We start from the raw sequence: 17,265 nt of genomic DNA, 5'->3' as shown, positions 1-17,265 counted from the left end.
AAACAGAAGTTAAGAAGTCTAGTCACATGTACTGCCCTGTTTTACACCATGCAACAGTTGCAGGCCTGCTAAAGCATAATAGACCAGTAGCCTACATTAACAAATCTATTTGGCCTAAAAACATACCAACCTTTGACCTTAATACAATTGACCTCATTAAATCAATGCAGATTATAACAATTACGCCGTACACGCATGTGAGTGTAAATTCTATGAGGAAATGAAATTAGCACACAAGCAAAAATCACCACTTTGAAAATTATGTAACAGGTATGTAACATACAAGTATACAAGAAGTTTCTTCTAGGGCTCTGGTGTAGCCTACTGTGGACAGTGCACCGAAATATCTGTGGTGTTTTACACCAACCAACATTTGCATATATGGGGCCCACAGTTATCATAGTGTTTACCAGTGAATGACGTCAGTGGGATTCTTCATGGATTCCAAAGTGTCCTGACGTTATTTATCCATCCCTGATCCATGCAAGATTGCACTGGACCCATGTAGACCCCATACCAACTTTATACCTGGGTTCTATGTGGGCCTCACACATGGGTCAAAATAATGAGGTTTTAACCCATCTCAAGACCACACATATCTACACATTTTGGCAACAGATTTAAGATTGTAAAATAAATGCTGATTGAAGAAAAAAAAGCTCTACACACATTCACAAGGATGAACAGTTTAATCCAGCTTGACAAAGAATACTGAAATAAATTTAATAATTTTATCTTCAAATTACAACCATAGCACCGAGTACTATTTCCACTGTGCCATGCTAATTACCATGGTAAGCATACCAAGTCAAAAAAAAGGATGCTGTGTCACTTAAAGCTGAAATGCCAACAGCAAAGCACAGCTTTAGCGCTGCCTCAATCGCCCCTCACAGAAACCAACAGAAACATTATCTGCCTTCGAGTGTGTTCACGTGAAATACCTTTTAGTGTACCAACTTACACAGGAAATGAATATGCAGAACAAAACATTTTACAGGGCCACACTTTCCCCTCATGATATGCACTTATGGACATCAGCACTCGTGAATCCTGATCCTTCTCCTTCTCCTCCTCTTCTTCCTTGCAAGCACACCATACACACACATATATGCAGTGCTTGCACACACATGCTTTCAATTGCTACACTGAGTCCTCTGCAATCAGGGCTTTGAACACAAAACACCGAACAAGGCTGAACATTAGTGGATGACACTTCTGTGCAAGTGCATAAAAATATATTGTTTGTGATGAGTTGGTGTTATGGGTGTGTACATTTTGTCTGACAGTGATGAGGATTGTCTGTGGTTGTGAATGAAGTGACATGAGGCACTCTTGAAGAACAGGACCACTGATCTTTGGAATCAAATCAGATCACTGAAGAAACAGAACTGACACAGAGAGAAGTGTGTCCACGTAAGTGTTAAAAAATTATTCTAAACACTCTTTACGCACGCACACTCACACAACCACACTCACACACACACACAAACACGCACTAAAAAACCCACAATATACAGTACAGGCCTGCCAATGCTCACAGTAATATCCAGACATAATAGCATTCACTCACTCACACAGAAACACACAGGCACTGATTGCTCACAGACACTCAAAAACTTGGTTTGCACACGCTCATTTGTTTATCACTCGCACACACCAAAGACAGCTGTGCACACGACACAAACACAGAACTCAACATTTGACAGTCTGCTGTGGGCATTAATGTAGCCAGGGGCTGTTTGAGAGTGCTGGTGGAACCAGATAGCCTACCCAGTTTCATTGAAGTGTCGACACTGAATTCAGTGAAATATTTAAGAGATGTCTGTCTGTGAGGTCTTGGATGATAAACTCGCAGATTAGAGCTTCATTAATACCCGGAGCAGACTTAGGGTCTTAGTGCGCGGCAGAGATGTCGAGTGCACCTGTTTCAGGATTCTGTGGTTCGGAGAGGGGTGGGAAGAGGGGTAAGTAAGGGTGGGGCAGCAGTGCGTCCAATCGAGAGGCACAGCAAGTATTTTGTTTTAACACTCAGTCACATGGCTGCCAAGTGACACATTCAGTAAATCTCTCAGCTTTCTCCATCTCGAAGCTCCTATTCATCCCGGTCCATCCCTTTGCTCCACATTAGAGACAGGCTTGTCAGGCCTACGGTGGGGACTGGGTGAGGGAGTGGGGAGGTGTGGGGGGGGTCGGATGGGGCTGAGGCGCCCTGGTCAGATCTGACCCCAACTTCACATGAAATTCAGGAAGTGGGCACGGCCGTTGTCGTCAAAGCGACGTGTAAGGATGTCACATCCGGTCTCAGTCACCAGGAGTGTGTGTTCGAACTGCGCCGAGCGCTTCCCATCTCGAGTCACTGCCGTCCAGCCGTCCGGCCAGGTGTCATCCTGCCAGCCCCCTAAAACAAACAAACACACACACACACACACACACACACACACACACACACACACACACGTCTAAATTGTCTTTGGGTATTTTCTTTTTTTTCTAGGAAGAAGAAAAGAACACCACTTCATTTGCATCATGGATGGCCAGATTAAATGCTTTTCTATATGGCATACAATGTTTTAAGAGTTACTATATTTCCTATTTCTAGAATTTCACCAGCTCCATGTAAGTGTGATGAGCATCCACGTGCTGGCCATCATCCAAAGAATTTCAACTGTGCTTACATGTGTATTGCATTTTTTCTTATGTAGGCAAACCACTGCGTACAGCCTAGAGTAGGGTTAGGCTGTTTGAAGAGTCATTTGCCTCTTACTTTTGGAGGGAATAACCAGTTGTAGCAACAATGATCTGGCTGCCAAACTTTCTCAATCCTCCTTAAACAATTATTTTCTGACATGAGTACACAAATAGTAGAGATGCACCGATCATGATCGGCAGATATTGGCAAAAAATTCCATTATCGCAATCGGCAAAAAGCAGATGGCTAGATATTAAATTCCTCACGCAACATTTTTGTTTTGCATTAAGGTTACATTTGGAGCTAGTTGAGGTACATACAGTACATTGGCCTATGCAAATTCTGATAATGATTGGACTACTTCAATTTAGAAAACATCAATGTAGATAGATTACTGATGGTCTGTTAAAAAAAAAAAAACTAGGAAAGATTCCAATCCTTTCTATGATCAGTAGATCATGATTTTGATGATTGGTTATCGGCCCAAAAAAAGCTGATCGGTGCATCTTTAACAAATAGTTTGTTCAGGTCGACAGAGAACCATGTTGGTGCCCGTTCCCACGCCTAATCTTGCATCAACTGACATGTTCACACCAAAAATCTGACCTGGAATCATAAAGCTGGTTCACGATGTGAACCGAAAAATACTTATTTGCCAACCATAAGGAGACTGTGGACGTCAGCAGGTTCATCCAGGGTAACATGTGGGGACCATCTCATTATCTAACCTCCGGAGATGCAAAGCAAGATGTCACCGACATTAGAAGTTGGGTAACACTTTATTTTAGGGATACATCTATTAGCACTAATACATACAATGTTAATGCCTGCATAAGTAACTTGTAAGGCATGTACTAAGCAAACGCTAAGGCCTACTAGGTACTTACTAAGGTTAAATTGGTAATAAATCCCTTATTGTGCATGAACAAGAGATTTGCGAATACAAATGCTTGATTTTGCTTTGTACATGCCTTATAAGTTACTTATACAGGGACATAGTATGTATTAGTGCTAAAAGGTGTATCCCTAAAATAAAGTGTTACCAGAAGTTGTATTCTATATATCTCAGAAACACTCTTCAAAAGGGGTGTTGAGTGGGGAAATGTCCCCCTAAAGTTGTTGTGCCTAGGTTGACAGGGCTTTCTGCGTCTTCTCTACAGAGGTGGGGTGTCAGCGAAGCATGAGGCCACAAGCACAAGGCGAGGATGGGAGGTCAGATCATGAGATGGTCCCATGGCCACATGCAGTAGAGAACACAACCCAGTATGAACACAGGTGTTCCTCAGGCTAACACTTTGATTCTCAACATAACTAATTAGTTCGGGAACGGGCACCAGCCTCATTCTTGCCGGCCTGAAAACTGCAAAATACAAGAGCACAAGACTTACCTTCACAAATCATGGGCTCAATAGTGAAGACATGGCCTGGCTTCATCACACCAACTGCCTTGTTTTCTACACAAAGAATAGAGGATTATCAGGCTAGAAGACACTGTCCTGTGTCAGTATAAAGAAAAATGCACATTGTTTTTACATTTACAGTATTTCAGCAACGTTGCAAGTTATTTCTGAACACAAAATTAGCCTTACATAACAAAAAGGATGGCTAGCTGCAAGGTCTACATACAATTCAGACAGCAAAGCAACTGCATAGGCAATACTTTGGCTTTGTCTAATTAGATTAGATAAAACTTTATTGTCTGTTAAACATAAAACGGAAAATTGTCTTTGGATTGGCTCAAGTCATTCTCAGAGACATTGGACAAGACTCGACAAAACAGGACATATAGAGACAAGACAATACATGTATGCCGAGGCTGGATTTTAATTTGCAATCACAGGGAGAAAAGCACCCCTACACACATACACACACACACACACACACGCGCGCACACGCACGCGATCAGGCTACTCACTGGCGTAATGTGGCACATTGGGTGCTGTGTGGAACAGCCTGTGGATCCCGTGGCCACAGTAACTTCTGACCACGGAGAAGCCGCTGGCCTGGGCGTGCTTCTGGATGATGTTCCCCAGCTCCCTGTAGCGCACCCCAGGATGCACTGTTGCACACAAACAAATGTATAGTAATGTATACATATGGCTCACCCCATCTTTAAAATGTTATACTTAAAAATTGGGCATCTTTCATGTCATCATCAACCAAACTGGGCCGAAACAAATTGGGCAACCAGAGAAAATTCCTGAAGTTAAGCAAGCTAACTTAGTGGTAATGAGCAATGACACAGGCAAAAAATAAAAATAAAAATCAGAATGTGCATGTCTTAGAATGACCCAGGTTGACACACCTGTGATTATATGTGCACTGCATTTTTCTTATGTAGGCAAATCACTGCATACAGCCTAGAGTAGAGTTAGGCTGTTAGAAGAGTCATTTGCCTCTTACTGTTGGAGGGAATAACCAGTTGTGGCAACAATGATCTGGCTGCCAAACTTTCTCAATCCTCCTTCTAATATGAGCACACAAATAGTAGAGATGCACCGATCAATCGGCTGATCATGGAGTGACTTTGTAATGACCTAAATGAAGATTCGGGAGAGAAGGAATGATGAAAATTCAGGCCAAGCTTCTTCAGCAACCTCTTCTACCCGTTTGCTCTTGGTATGAGCGTACGACAAGGAGTACACAGGTAGCGCATTCAGGCCGACCGAAAACCGTGCCGGTGCCTGTTCCCGCACCTAATAGCGAACCGGCCGTCGTGTTCACGCCACAGAAATTAGCGTTCCTGGGGTGGGTTTCTCGAATCCGAACAAAATTAGCCTTCGGACCAAGTAAGTCCGAACGAAGTCCGACAACAACTAACCAACTACTATGATTTCTCGAAACCCTCAGACCAATGTGGTCCGATGTAGGTATGAAGTAATCGGATGAAATTCCAACCAAGTAAGTTCAGACGCACGATGAAGTTGTCGGAAATGCTCGGAGTGGCTCGCCTCAGCTCGGGTGCATTCATCGCAAAGCAGTGACGCTACCACAGTGCCTGTCAAATGCAGTAATTACATCTCTATCAAAAGTAAACAAATCTTTGTCAACACAATCATGTCCCCGAATTCACCCCTTCAACTGCAGTTATCAAATGCGACATTACAATCCATCATGCATTATTGTTTTTACTTACTGTAGGTTTTGTATAGGCCTCATGTTTGGATTAATGTTGTATAACCTACCACTAATTTGGAAGCACAGTTGGTGGGTGAGTGGTTAAAATGTCGGAATAACATACACGTTTGCCGTTTCCTTACTGGTGGCGTGAGTTCAAGCCACTGTGAATAAAGTAGCCTATAGCCTATAATAACCACCCATCACATCTTTTTTTTCCAGAACCGCAAGCGAAGTCATTCTCACGCTCATAGGCAACGCAACACTTTCAACAGGTCATGGCCACGCATATTGGACAGTAAATGCTGCTTGAAATGATAACTGAAATTACACTCGAGAATGAATAAAACTTGTTTTATATGACGAAGGCTTCATGCCAAAACGCGTCGAAGTATTATAATCATGCTATGCCCAACAAAATAAAGGCATTTTAATTACAAAGAAGATGGGTGCCTTGGTATTTCTAAAACTTTTTTGAGACTAACTACATCACTTGTAAACATTGGGACTTTGTAAGTCCGAACAAAGTGTTCCAGAAACAGTTTTGTCGCACCTGAGTCGTTAGTTGCTAAGTAAGTTAGCAACTAAGCTTTTGAGAAACCTAGCCCTGGACCGGAAAGTTGGTTCGCAATGCGAACCACAAAATGCTAGGTTTTTCTCCGTGAACAGTGATGACAACGTGGCTGTCAGCAGGTTCATCCGGGTAACAGTCATGTACGGAAAAAGTTTGGAGCCCGGTATGAACAAGGGCAGTTCGTAGATAAGCACGTTAGTGCCGAACGTAACTGGTGTGGGCACCGGCATGGACACCGTTCTGGTCGGCCTGAAAATTTGCTGGTCTCTGGTCTCATCTATTTCTTAAGTCTGTTTATAGACCGGTGAGGAATTCCTCCAACCTGTGTTGCTATGTACTGTATATGACTATATGACTCTTATTAAACATGTAAATGTGAGTGAGCAGGGGCATATGACTGAAAGGTGGTTTCGTTATTTAATCCAGCAAAGTCAACCCTGAATGATTACTAAACCTTCTAACGGAAGGCAAAGAAAGGTCATTTCATTTGTGTAGTGCATTTCATACCCAGATGCAGTTCAATGTGCTTCAAAAAAATAAAATGCATAAGAACACAGCACATAATATAAAAACAAAGGCAATGAAAAAAGGGAAAAGGACAAAAGCAGAAGACGACATTTTAAAATAACTAGACTCAAAGACAAAGTTAAAATGTTAACATGTGCCAACCTGCATCGATGGCCTGCATGAGACATTCGTAGGTGACCTGCACCAGGGTCTTGGCTGCTTCGTCCACCTCTCCCACGAAGAAGGTCTCGTTAAGGTCTCCGTGGTAGCCGTTGTGAAAGACTGTGATATCCACTGTGGATATATTCATTACAAGCAATGGGTCATGATGGCCATTATTTCCAAATGTCCAAACAGATTTTTAGAGCAAGTAAAACAAATTAACCCAATGTGTCAACATGACGTGTGCTATAATGCTAACATAGGCTACGTTTACATGACGTTTTTAATTCCGAATTAATAATTCAGAATTAAATAGTTCCATCGAGTTAACTTTGATCTTGCATTTAATTTCGAATTGTGACGTGTTTACATTACATTTTCAAAGCGGAATTAAGCTTCATTCAGAATTAAAGTGAGTTAATTCTGAACAATGTCTCATGTAAACGTAGTCATAACTACAGTATATAGCAATAGAGCTCATTTTAACACGTAAAATATAGTATATTATTAAGCGATGGTAACGTGATGGTAAAGGGGATAGTCTAAATGCAAATATCTTTACCCCATATGGTTTTCACTTATCATTAAATTCGGAAAGACATTTCATATCCCTGGTCCCTAGAATCAATCAGAGGGCTGCTCCAACGTCTGCTAAATAACAACAGCTTTGAATGATAATAGATCACCCCGTGTCAGGCGGTGCACAGCCAGGCTGCGTACCATTGAGTATGTCTCCCTCCTGTAGTGCCCTGCGATCTGGAATGCCGTGGCAGATGACCTCATTGACGGAGGTGCAGCAGGACTTGGGGAAGTTGTAGTAGTTCAGAGGAGATGGGTAGCAGTTGCGCGCGACACAGGCCTACAGGTTGCCACATTGAGAGGACAGGACACAGTCATGAAAGTGTCATAAACATCATGTCAATGTCAAAGGCTGTAGTATGTCTTGTCAGTAAGGGTCATTTGCCTATAGTCATGGCAAGTTGACATTGATTAGGCTGACAACTTGACATTGATCAAAGTGAAATAACCAGAGGTTGCTGTTGCCATGACAACTGGACAGCAGGGCTTCCTTACCAGGTGTACGGCGTGGTCAATCTCTTCCGTCGTGACTCCAGGTTTGACCATCACGGCAGCAATGTCCAACACTTCTCGCGCTAACTACACAACCAAGACAGGAGAACATTCAGGGCCACAGGTGGCAAAGCTAAGCACATCAGACTGTTACAGTAGTGGTTGTAGGGCTACACAATTATGGAAAAAAAGATAATCACAATTATTTGGGTCAAAAAACATGTTTTTTTTCCAGAATTTTTTTTTAAATGATAACAAAATGAAATATAACCAAGAATGAATTATATACGGGGATGAACAAAATAAAACTAAATTGTAATAATTATGTAAGAGGCAATAGCATGAAACTTAGGTGGACAGATTTCTGTCCAGAAACACCAGCGAATTTCAATTATTTTCAATTAATTTTGCAGCCCTAAGTGGTTGTCTAGCGTATGTATCAAAGCCTCACCCGACACACCGTCCTCATGGCCTCGACCTCCTCATCGTTCAGGGTCTTGATCTGAGAGGTTCCTTTCAAAGACTGCTCAGACTCAGACATACCTGTGCCCCATGGAACAAAACAGCACACACTTACACCAACACGAAAGTATAACACTTCACCCATTTTCTCCCTGACCTCAAGATGTAAACCTAGGAGCTGTTTCCACGCAGCAGGATATTTTTAAATGTGGATTTTTTCCCCTCCTCTTTACATTGGTTTTGGCCTTCTGTTTCCACGTTAGCAGATTTTTTTAAACACACAAATCAAAAAGCATGCTTTAAAAATATCCCATTTAGGGGGGTTAAAATGCATCTGAACAGGAGAAAAAATATTCACATTTAAAAACATCCTGCTACGTGGAAACAGCACCTTAAACATTATCTTTTTTAAGAACACTTAATCTCGTTTTGAATCTATACACACAGCATACATTGGTTTTGCCCGTCTTTTGACAACAATGGTCATATCTTCTCTAAAATAATACACCTCTATAATTCTCTACAAACTGGGCTGTCCCAAGACAAGACACATGCACCAGGGGCTGGCAAAGCCATGTTACACCCACACAGACACATCTCTACATACCTCTAACACATACACCAAAAACCAGACCACAATTATTTCTGCTCACCATATACTTCTTGTTTAATTATCTGATTGACTGGTCCATCAAAACAAACAAACACACACACACACACACACACACACACACAAACAATGCCGAGACACAGATGGAAGCCTATATAGTCATACAATTCCTGAGACGTACAGGACACAACGTTTATCTACAGACAGACACACGCATGAATACACACACACACACATCTACACGAGACCTCTCACATGGACCGCGGCCGGGCCTCGTACCTGCTAAAAGCCCCACCTCTGCAGCTGCAGTGAGTGAGTGAGAGAAGACCTTGAGCAACACGCATACATACCCGCATGTTTGCATGCATGGCATGCATGCACACCCACACTCCAAAACAGTAGAGGGCAGTAGTGAAACAGTCTCAAACATGTCGCTGGCGGGTGGGTGGGTGGGTGCGTAGTGTACTAGAGCATGACACGGGAGTGGATTTTCACTCCTGTCCTGTCCCGCTCCCAGAAAAAAAATCCTGTCCTGCCCAATCCTGGTCCAGAGTAAAAAAAATAAATCCTGTCCTGTCCTGTCCTGTGTGGAACGACTCCCAATCCTGCCCGCTCCTGCTCAAAAGTACTCCCACTCCTGTCCCACTCCTGTATTTTTTTTTTTTTTGTATTTTGTTACCTGTATGCATATTTGCCTCCTAGTAAGCAGTTGTAGCCATAATAATAGCCAATACAATACACAAGCTAATGGGGGTCTGGAGAAACCCTGGGTAGCCTAATAGAAAAAATGTTTTTTTCCCCATTTTATTATTAGGCCCTATTATTATTATTATTATTATTATTATTAGTATTAGTATTATTATTATACTACAGGAGGGGGAGGCACCTACATCTTCATGCACTAATCAATAGCCTACAGGCCTATAGGCCTATGCCATTTCTCTGTGCAACAAAAAAACGGGGAGGAAATCAGATGCTACAATTAATAGTAGGCTATTGTAATGAAACCAGTTGGATTAGTTAAGACTATCATGCTACTAGTTCAGTAAGCATGAGTTTACCTAGGTCAACTTCATGATGCTGGTTACTGGTTAGGCTACTGAACTAGTAGCCTGACTAAATCTAAACATACTATAAACTAATCCAACGGTTTCATGACAGCGTTTGACTTAAAACACATCGGGTGAAACGGCGTGCAGTTCTAATACAGCAGGGAGGCGGAGCAGAGAACTCCCCTTGTTGGCTGTGCTTTTTGTCCCGTCAAACTAGTGGGTCCCCTTTTTGACACTCACAGCAGACGCGCACTGAACACTACTTCTGAATCCTCCTCATACTAGAACTAGGCTACATCTTGACTACTTTGATTACGATTGCATTCTGTGCTAAATTAGCCTCAGTTAAATTTCCTGTTATTGCGGAGTTGATTGGGAAATGCCATAACGGCAACGTCTTACGAGCCTGCAAACCCAGTAGTTCTACAGGTGGCTATTTCACTATCTGATTCAAGAGGTTTCATGTCAACAATGCCTGCCTTATTTGAACGTTTTAACCAGGCGTCCTTTTTGAAAAGCTGTAGGCCTAGAAGTTTTAGCACAGCACACAAAAATCAACTCCGACCAAGAAGGATGAGATTAAATCAATCGTGCGCGCTTTGACTGATGCCATGCGAGTCTGTTGTTCTTTCTCTGGTCTGACTGCCACGGGGACAGAAGTTCCTCAATTATTGCCAACATGGAATTCAACATTCAAATAACATTGAGGACCGTTTTTATAGCGCATTCCCATTGACGCATTTTGGCATTGTCGGACAGGCAGTGTAGGCTATGCGAGGACCTCCCGCAGGAGTCAGGAAAAATGCGCAGCTCTCGCTATCATGCACTCAAGGAGCGAAAATGCGAATGAAAGGTTTGAAATAGCCGACATTCAGAACAATAATGATCCTAGGCCTATTTAACCCTTCCCGCTCCTGCCCACTCCCGTGGAATATTATTCCTGTCCTGTCCCAATCACGAGATGGATAAATGTTTGACTCCTGTTTCACGTGTATCCCGCAGGAATCACGTGTCCCACGGGAATTCCCGAAAAATGTCATCCTCTATAGTGTACATCCAAATGAACTTAGTAGGTGCTAGTCAGTAGTAGCAGACAGTAGGTAACGGTTGGTCTGCAGACTAGTTTTGTGCTCCAAAAATATAAACTTAAATTAAAACATGCAATATTTCGATCCCCTGCATGTTTTATTTAAATCAAATCTATATCATCATGTCCACTATTTCCAACAGTCCCAAAATGTCCCCCCACTTCACAGATTATCCCCCAAAATAACCAGAGACACTACACAAACCAGCTGGTTATTGTAAATCAGCATATACAGACTCAATTACTCTAGTAGACAATGTCGAAATTTACGCGCACACACACACACACACACACTTCCAAATCTATGACACACATTCAGATCTAACGGCTAAAATCTTTATAAAATTCTATACATTAAAATGTCAGCCTACAAACTAACCGTGTCTATGCCACACTATCTAGCGACATGTGCTGCACACAAGGAGTTTGTCACTACAGATCAACTAAACTATACGTATAAACGGTGTGACGTGTGCCATGTGCGTTATGTCCCTTTTTGGGGGAAAACATAGGGGGAAAAGCCAATGCAGGTCAATTGGTGGTGTTGGGAAAGAAAAAACGAAAGACAAGGACCTGTACAGTTGTTAACTTCACGCTCAACATGCCGAAGACGTGATGTATGGTCGGATGTTCAACTAATATAGCCAAACAGCCATGATTGAAGCATGGACTGTGTTTATTTGGGCTAGCCGATGTAGCATGTAACTTAATGAGACATTCGGTTTGTTTTCCCCCCAAAAAAAGGGTGTAACGCACATTCAGGAGCTAAGTACCCGGATGGCCGTTTATACGTATGGCGGTACTCGTGCACAGAGCAATTTGCAGTTACTTACTCACCATCAGCTGCTTCCGGGTCAGAAACAAACATTTGAACACACGATTTAACATGCATCACTGATCAGCTTGATTTAACGTTCGTCGCTGATGAGCTGAGCTAAGGTGAAGACCTGACGAAGAGCTAAGGCATAAATGTGTTCTGATTGTGGGACTGTGCACATAACGTAGAAATGTGAGGATTGATTTATTTACCCATGGGATGGTCTGCGTAGTCAGGTCTTTGGATATCCCCAGGTACAGGCCGCTTGGGAGTCTAGAGCAGCAACCGCAAACGTCACAGAAAAGATTAGAGGGAGGAAAGATGTGGTGACATCAGGGCTTGACATTAACTTTTTTTTGCTCCCCGGCCGCTATGTCTAGTGGTTTTCCCGAGTCACTCACTAGCCATTCAGCCTTAATGCTGTTAGCCAGAGTGCTGTTGTCCATTTGATTGTGATTTGTCACACCAAAGAATAAAGTTAGCGTCAGAGTGACTAGTGAGACTGGAATTGCTACAAGCCACAGCAAAGTTTTACCAGCATGTGGCTGGTTGCAAGTGCCAGTGTCAAGCCCTGGGTGACATCCATCGACATCATCAAATGTGCATTAACTCGCTCTGGCGTGGCTGTTTGCGTTGGCAGACATTTGAGTGAAAGAAGGCTGCTGGGATGAAGCCAAGCGACGTCACGTCGCTGTCAATACATGAGACTCACCAGTGGGTAGTGGGGGCGGAGTTTGCCACTGAAGCGGTAGCCTGGCCATGGGTCCGTGTTGGTGTCATTATCCACACAGTTCTTCCCAACGTCTTCTACACACACACAAACACACACACACACACACGCACGCACAGTCTCAGATTACCCCTGCTGCTGTCAGTCGCCAGAAGAGCCGTAAAAATCACACACTCCCCAGTTGGTGCATAAACTGAGTAATTACTTTTTTAGTATTGCTGCTACTGCGTGAATAAATCCAAGAGAAGAGTTCTGTTATGTAATACAGTGGAAGTTAGGAGGAAGAACTTACTTGCTTTCTTGTGGAGCAACTTGTGAGTAGACCAACTACCTTTGAAACATTCCTGCACAACAAAACAATATTGTTTAAATGTGGGATTGAAAGCATCACCTGACCTGAGGCAAAACAAAGACGGCTATCTAACTCAACATCAGATGTACACAATGATACAGGTCGGTGGATGTGCAGTAAGCAGAGATCACACAGCAATCAAATTTGTTTGAAAATAGGTCGACAACGATATCTACCACAACCGATTTTTAAAGTCTGTTGACATCGCACATTTCATTCTGTGAAGCATTCTTATGGTAGATCTTTCCCAGTTTAGCTTGCTGGAAGTGGGGGAGATTAATCTCTGGGCCGTATTACAATATAGTATATAATGCCTGTTATTATGGGTAGGCAATTCACAGGATTTAAATCTTAGGTCAAGTGGTAGCCTGCGAAAGTGGTCCGAGTTTGGTTGCTAACTAATGCCGTTTGGTGCATGTTTGGCGCATGTTTGGCATTAGCAGTGCATTTGGTGGAAAAACCCTTGGCCATACAGAACTCAGAAGTGTGAAAACTCCATATTTGCATTTGCACCCAAGTACAGAACTTTTTAGGCCTGCAGCAATAATTAACTGACAGTGAGTCTACCAGGTCTACTATGCTCTTACAAAAGGAGTGTGGAGCTCAGACGCTCTGAGCCAACTGTGACTGTGTCAGTGTGCCGCCTGCCTGACACCTTATACATATGGCCTATTTTTGGATTTTATCTGGTGAAGATGGCAGTGGCTCTGCCTGAAGACATACAAAGACACTGGGGGGGCAATCTCACTTGCAAACTTCTAATGCAAACAAGGACAGTATCCACTTTCCCCAGAGGATTTCTACATAATATATCTTTAAAAAAACCAAAAAAAAAACAGACAGGGGCTAAAGCATTGGGGAAATAACAAATGCCCAAGTAGCACTGTTCTAAACTAGTATACAGGGCTTGATTTTGTGAATGTGGGTTGTTATTGTTATATAGGCTTAGCTGAACATTGTTCATTTATTACTGGTAAATTAGCTGTCCACAACAACTTGTGGTTTGGCATCATTCTTTTTTCCTTTTTTTTGGTTCAAAAATAGTCCTCACGTGAGGAACTATTGCTTTTAGGTAATCCCTGATTATGGATTTCATTATGGATGGCTGCATTGTAACAGATATTTAACTATTGTCTGCATCCAATAATCCAATAACTATTGTCTGCATCTGAAACCAACACCCATGATGATGATGATGTGATTGACCAGACAGAGAAAACAAAATTACAGAAGAGCAGTGCCAATGCAAAAAATGAATGGTAGGTCCGGTGTGTTGATTCAACATCAATGCGTCCGTGAACAGGAGTTAACAAGGCACATTTTTTCGTAGACATGAAAGAGCAGGTGGGCTCGCTACGATGCTAAACAAATCGTTTTGAAACGACGGTGAACCCAGTGATGTAGAACTAAGGTAGCTTTTGGCGTTAGCCTTCCATTTGACAATCCAGTTCGCAAACTTGCCTAGATTGAGTCTGCTTGCAGAATGGTGTGAATAAATGTCACAGCCTGATCATGTTACATTACGGCGTGGTTCAACGCCACACTGGAGACACATGCAGCACTCTTCAGCAAGGCACAAAACATTGGAAAGCGGCCGGTAGCAGTTGTTCAAATATTAAACCTAGCTAACGTTTACTTGCTAACAAATGGGCAGTGCTAGCGAGCTAACCACAGAAAGCGCACGGCTAGGAAATCCTACTCAACTTGTGAGAGATGTCATTTCAGATGATGAAGCTAATTTGCATCACAAACACGTAAAGATTCGAGACAGGTGTGTTAAGTTGATGGTTAACAAAACTCGTTACGTTTCATGAGGCCAGTCCGTTGACACACCAGGCCCCACAAGCCGACAACTCGTGTGACACATGCATAATGCTATCAGCACCAAGCTAATGTTAACGTTAGCTGAGAAGCCGCTTGTTCGGCCAGGCCGATGTGTGTTGATGTGGACAGGTGTGTCCACGAAACACTTCCCAACAACTCAGGAAAATCATACCTGCGAACAGAAGTATGAGCCTTCGATTCCAAGCTTAATGCATGTTGGGCACTGAAGTTTCGCTTCGCTTTTGCAGCCCTCTGTCTCACATATCCGAGCCTCCACCGCCGCCATGCTGCCGCTGAGCTGCCAAGGGTGGGCCGTGGAGATTGGTCACAGAGCGCACAGGCAGTTTTCTTCGGGTGTCTGGACTAGATGTGCAGCCATCCAATGACATCACACTCCACTGTCATCTACTGTGCTGGAGGAGTCAAGTAGCCTACTAACAGTAGGCCAAGATAGGATTTTCACATAGAGCTCTGAACACATCAGTGCATTTGAGACATTAAGTTGCAAACGCGTTTATCTCAACCTCTGTAAACAATGTTTTAAAAGCACTTGTTATCAACGTGTGCATTTGAAGAGTTCAATTGCAAAATGGTGTGTATCCATTTTGGGAAAAAATGCATTTTTGTATGAGGCATTCCATTGTATTGCATTGCAAAATGCATAGGTTTAAAATGCATGTTCTAAAAACTGTTCTCAACAGTCATTTCCAATAATAAAATGCAAAGTCAAAAATGATGGATAGCCTACACCATTTTGTAACAAAACTCTTCATTTACTGCCCTTGTGAAAACACACAACCCCAGTTTAGTGCCTAAGACTGGTGGTTCCCAACCTTTTGGACCCCACAATTAAGTAAGGGTTAACGTTCGGCGAGAAGGTCGCTACCGTGGAATAGCAGCACGACAGAGAGAATCTTTAGACCCCGACGCGGAGCGGAGGGGTCTTGTTCTCTCTGAAGTGCTGCTATTCCACAAAGAGACCGACTCGCCGAAAGTTAAACCGCTTATTATATGGATATACTTAAATGATTCACACATGCGGGGACATTTCTTTAGACCTATTTAATGTTAAGATTGTTGCTGCGCAAAACAAAACAGTGCCGTTGTGGAACACCGCTAGGCAACAGCTAGATAGCCAGGACAACAGGTGTTGTCTATCACAGCAGCTGATTAGAGTGACAAAAGACCGGACCCCCTGCGGAGTGATATGAAACATTCGCTTTAGCCACTGACTTGTATACAAGCCAGTGGCTTTAGCAGTGAACGTCTTGTTGCCATTGACAGCGGTAGCCAGGACAACGGGTGTCTATCACAGCAGCTGATTAGAGTCTTGTTGAAAAGTCGCTTTAGCAGTGAAAAGTCTTGTTGCCATTGACAGCGGTCTGTTATAGACCAACCCGTCCGTTATCGGAAAATAACAGACGTCCGAACGTTGGGGAGCCCCGTTGAAATGAATGGAGCATTCGACAGATGACGTCACAACCATATAATAATTAGATATAATTTTATATTAGCCTAGTAATATTTAGCAATATTCTTCTTCCACACCTACACATTTCAGGTGACCCTAATTGGAACACCAGGTGACCCCAGAAGGTTGAAAAACACAGACACAAGGGAAACAGACAGGTTTGATGTAAAAATCAGACATGGAACATACCCTAACTCAGTTTAGTTAAAAAAAAAAAAAACACACACACACACACGCACGTTACTGCTACTTCATGCCTGCTACTTGAATGGCTGTACTGGAAAACTAGCTACCAGCTATTTGTAAATACTGCACATCACAAATTGCTTACTTTATATTTATTATTTTTCACAATGTTACTATCACTACTGTATGTCAGAATCGTCAAAATAGGACATAACGGGGAATGCACAACACTACCTCTTTTTAATATACCGTACTTTCTATGTATCTCTGCTGTTGCCCAGTCTTGCATGTGTGTATGGGTATTGTATAGGTACTCTCGGTGGAATGTACTTACTGTCTATGTCTAATTGTCTATGTCCACACCTTAAGTCTATGTCTATGTCTGCAGGGGAAGTAAGAAACGTAATTTCAACTTCTTTGTATGACCAGTGCAGGTAAAGAAATTGACAATAAAGCCGACTTGACTTCACTTTATACTAAATAATTGAGAAGCACACACCCAGAGCAAAGGTAGCCCCTGGTTTTTCCTAAATGTATGCAAATAATGTGAAAAA

General features: G+C 42.6%; 1 protein-coding gene and 2 non-coding genes across 3 annotated transcripts; all 3 read right to left on the bottom strand.

Annotated features, from left to right (window-relative positions):
- Positions 1-670: 670 nt before the first annotated feature.
- metap1 (methionyl aminopeptidase 1) lies at positions 671-15,407 on the bottom strand. The gene is made up of 11 exons (XM_063184267.1): positions 15,227-15,407; positions 13,171-13,222; positions 12,861-12,955; positions 12,361-12,421; positions 8,572-8,663; positions 8,124-8,207; positions 7,770-7,908; positions 7,050-7,181; positions 4,605-4,748; positions 4,078-4,143; positions 671-2,398 (listed from the first exon to the last, which is right to left on the bottom strand). The coding sequence occupies exons 1-11, from the start codon at positions 15,338-15,340 to the stop codon at positions 2,232-2,234; spliced, it is 1,146 nt and encodes a 381-aa protein (XP_063040337.1). The 5' UTR covers positions 15,341-15,407; the 3' UTR covers positions 671-2,231.
- On the bottom strand, positions 2,694-2,827 carry LOC134435635 (small nucleolar RNA SNORA47). Its single transcript, XR_010032046.1, has one exon. It is a non-coding gene; the product is annotated as a small nucleolar RNA SNORA47 (small nucleolar RNA).
- On the bottom strand, positions 5,022-5,155 carry LOC134435633 (small nucleolar RNA SNORA47). The gene has a single exon (XR_010032044.1). It is a non-coding gene; the product is annotated as a small nucleolar RNA SNORA47 (small nucleolar RNA).
- Positions 15,408-17,265: the final 1,858 nt, after the last annotated feature.

Source organism: Engraulis encrasicolus, chromosome 19 (genome assembly GCF_034702125.1).
Source record: "Engraulis encrasicolus isolate BLACKSEA-1 chromosome 19, IST_EnEncr_1.0, whole genome shotgun sequence".
NCBI lineage: Eukaryota > Metazoa > Chordata > Actinopteri > Clupeiformes > Engraulidae > Engraulis > Engraulis encrasicolus.
The sequence above is the reverse complement of the archived record's forward strand: the minus strand, read 5'-3'. Positions and strand labels throughout refer to the sequence as shown.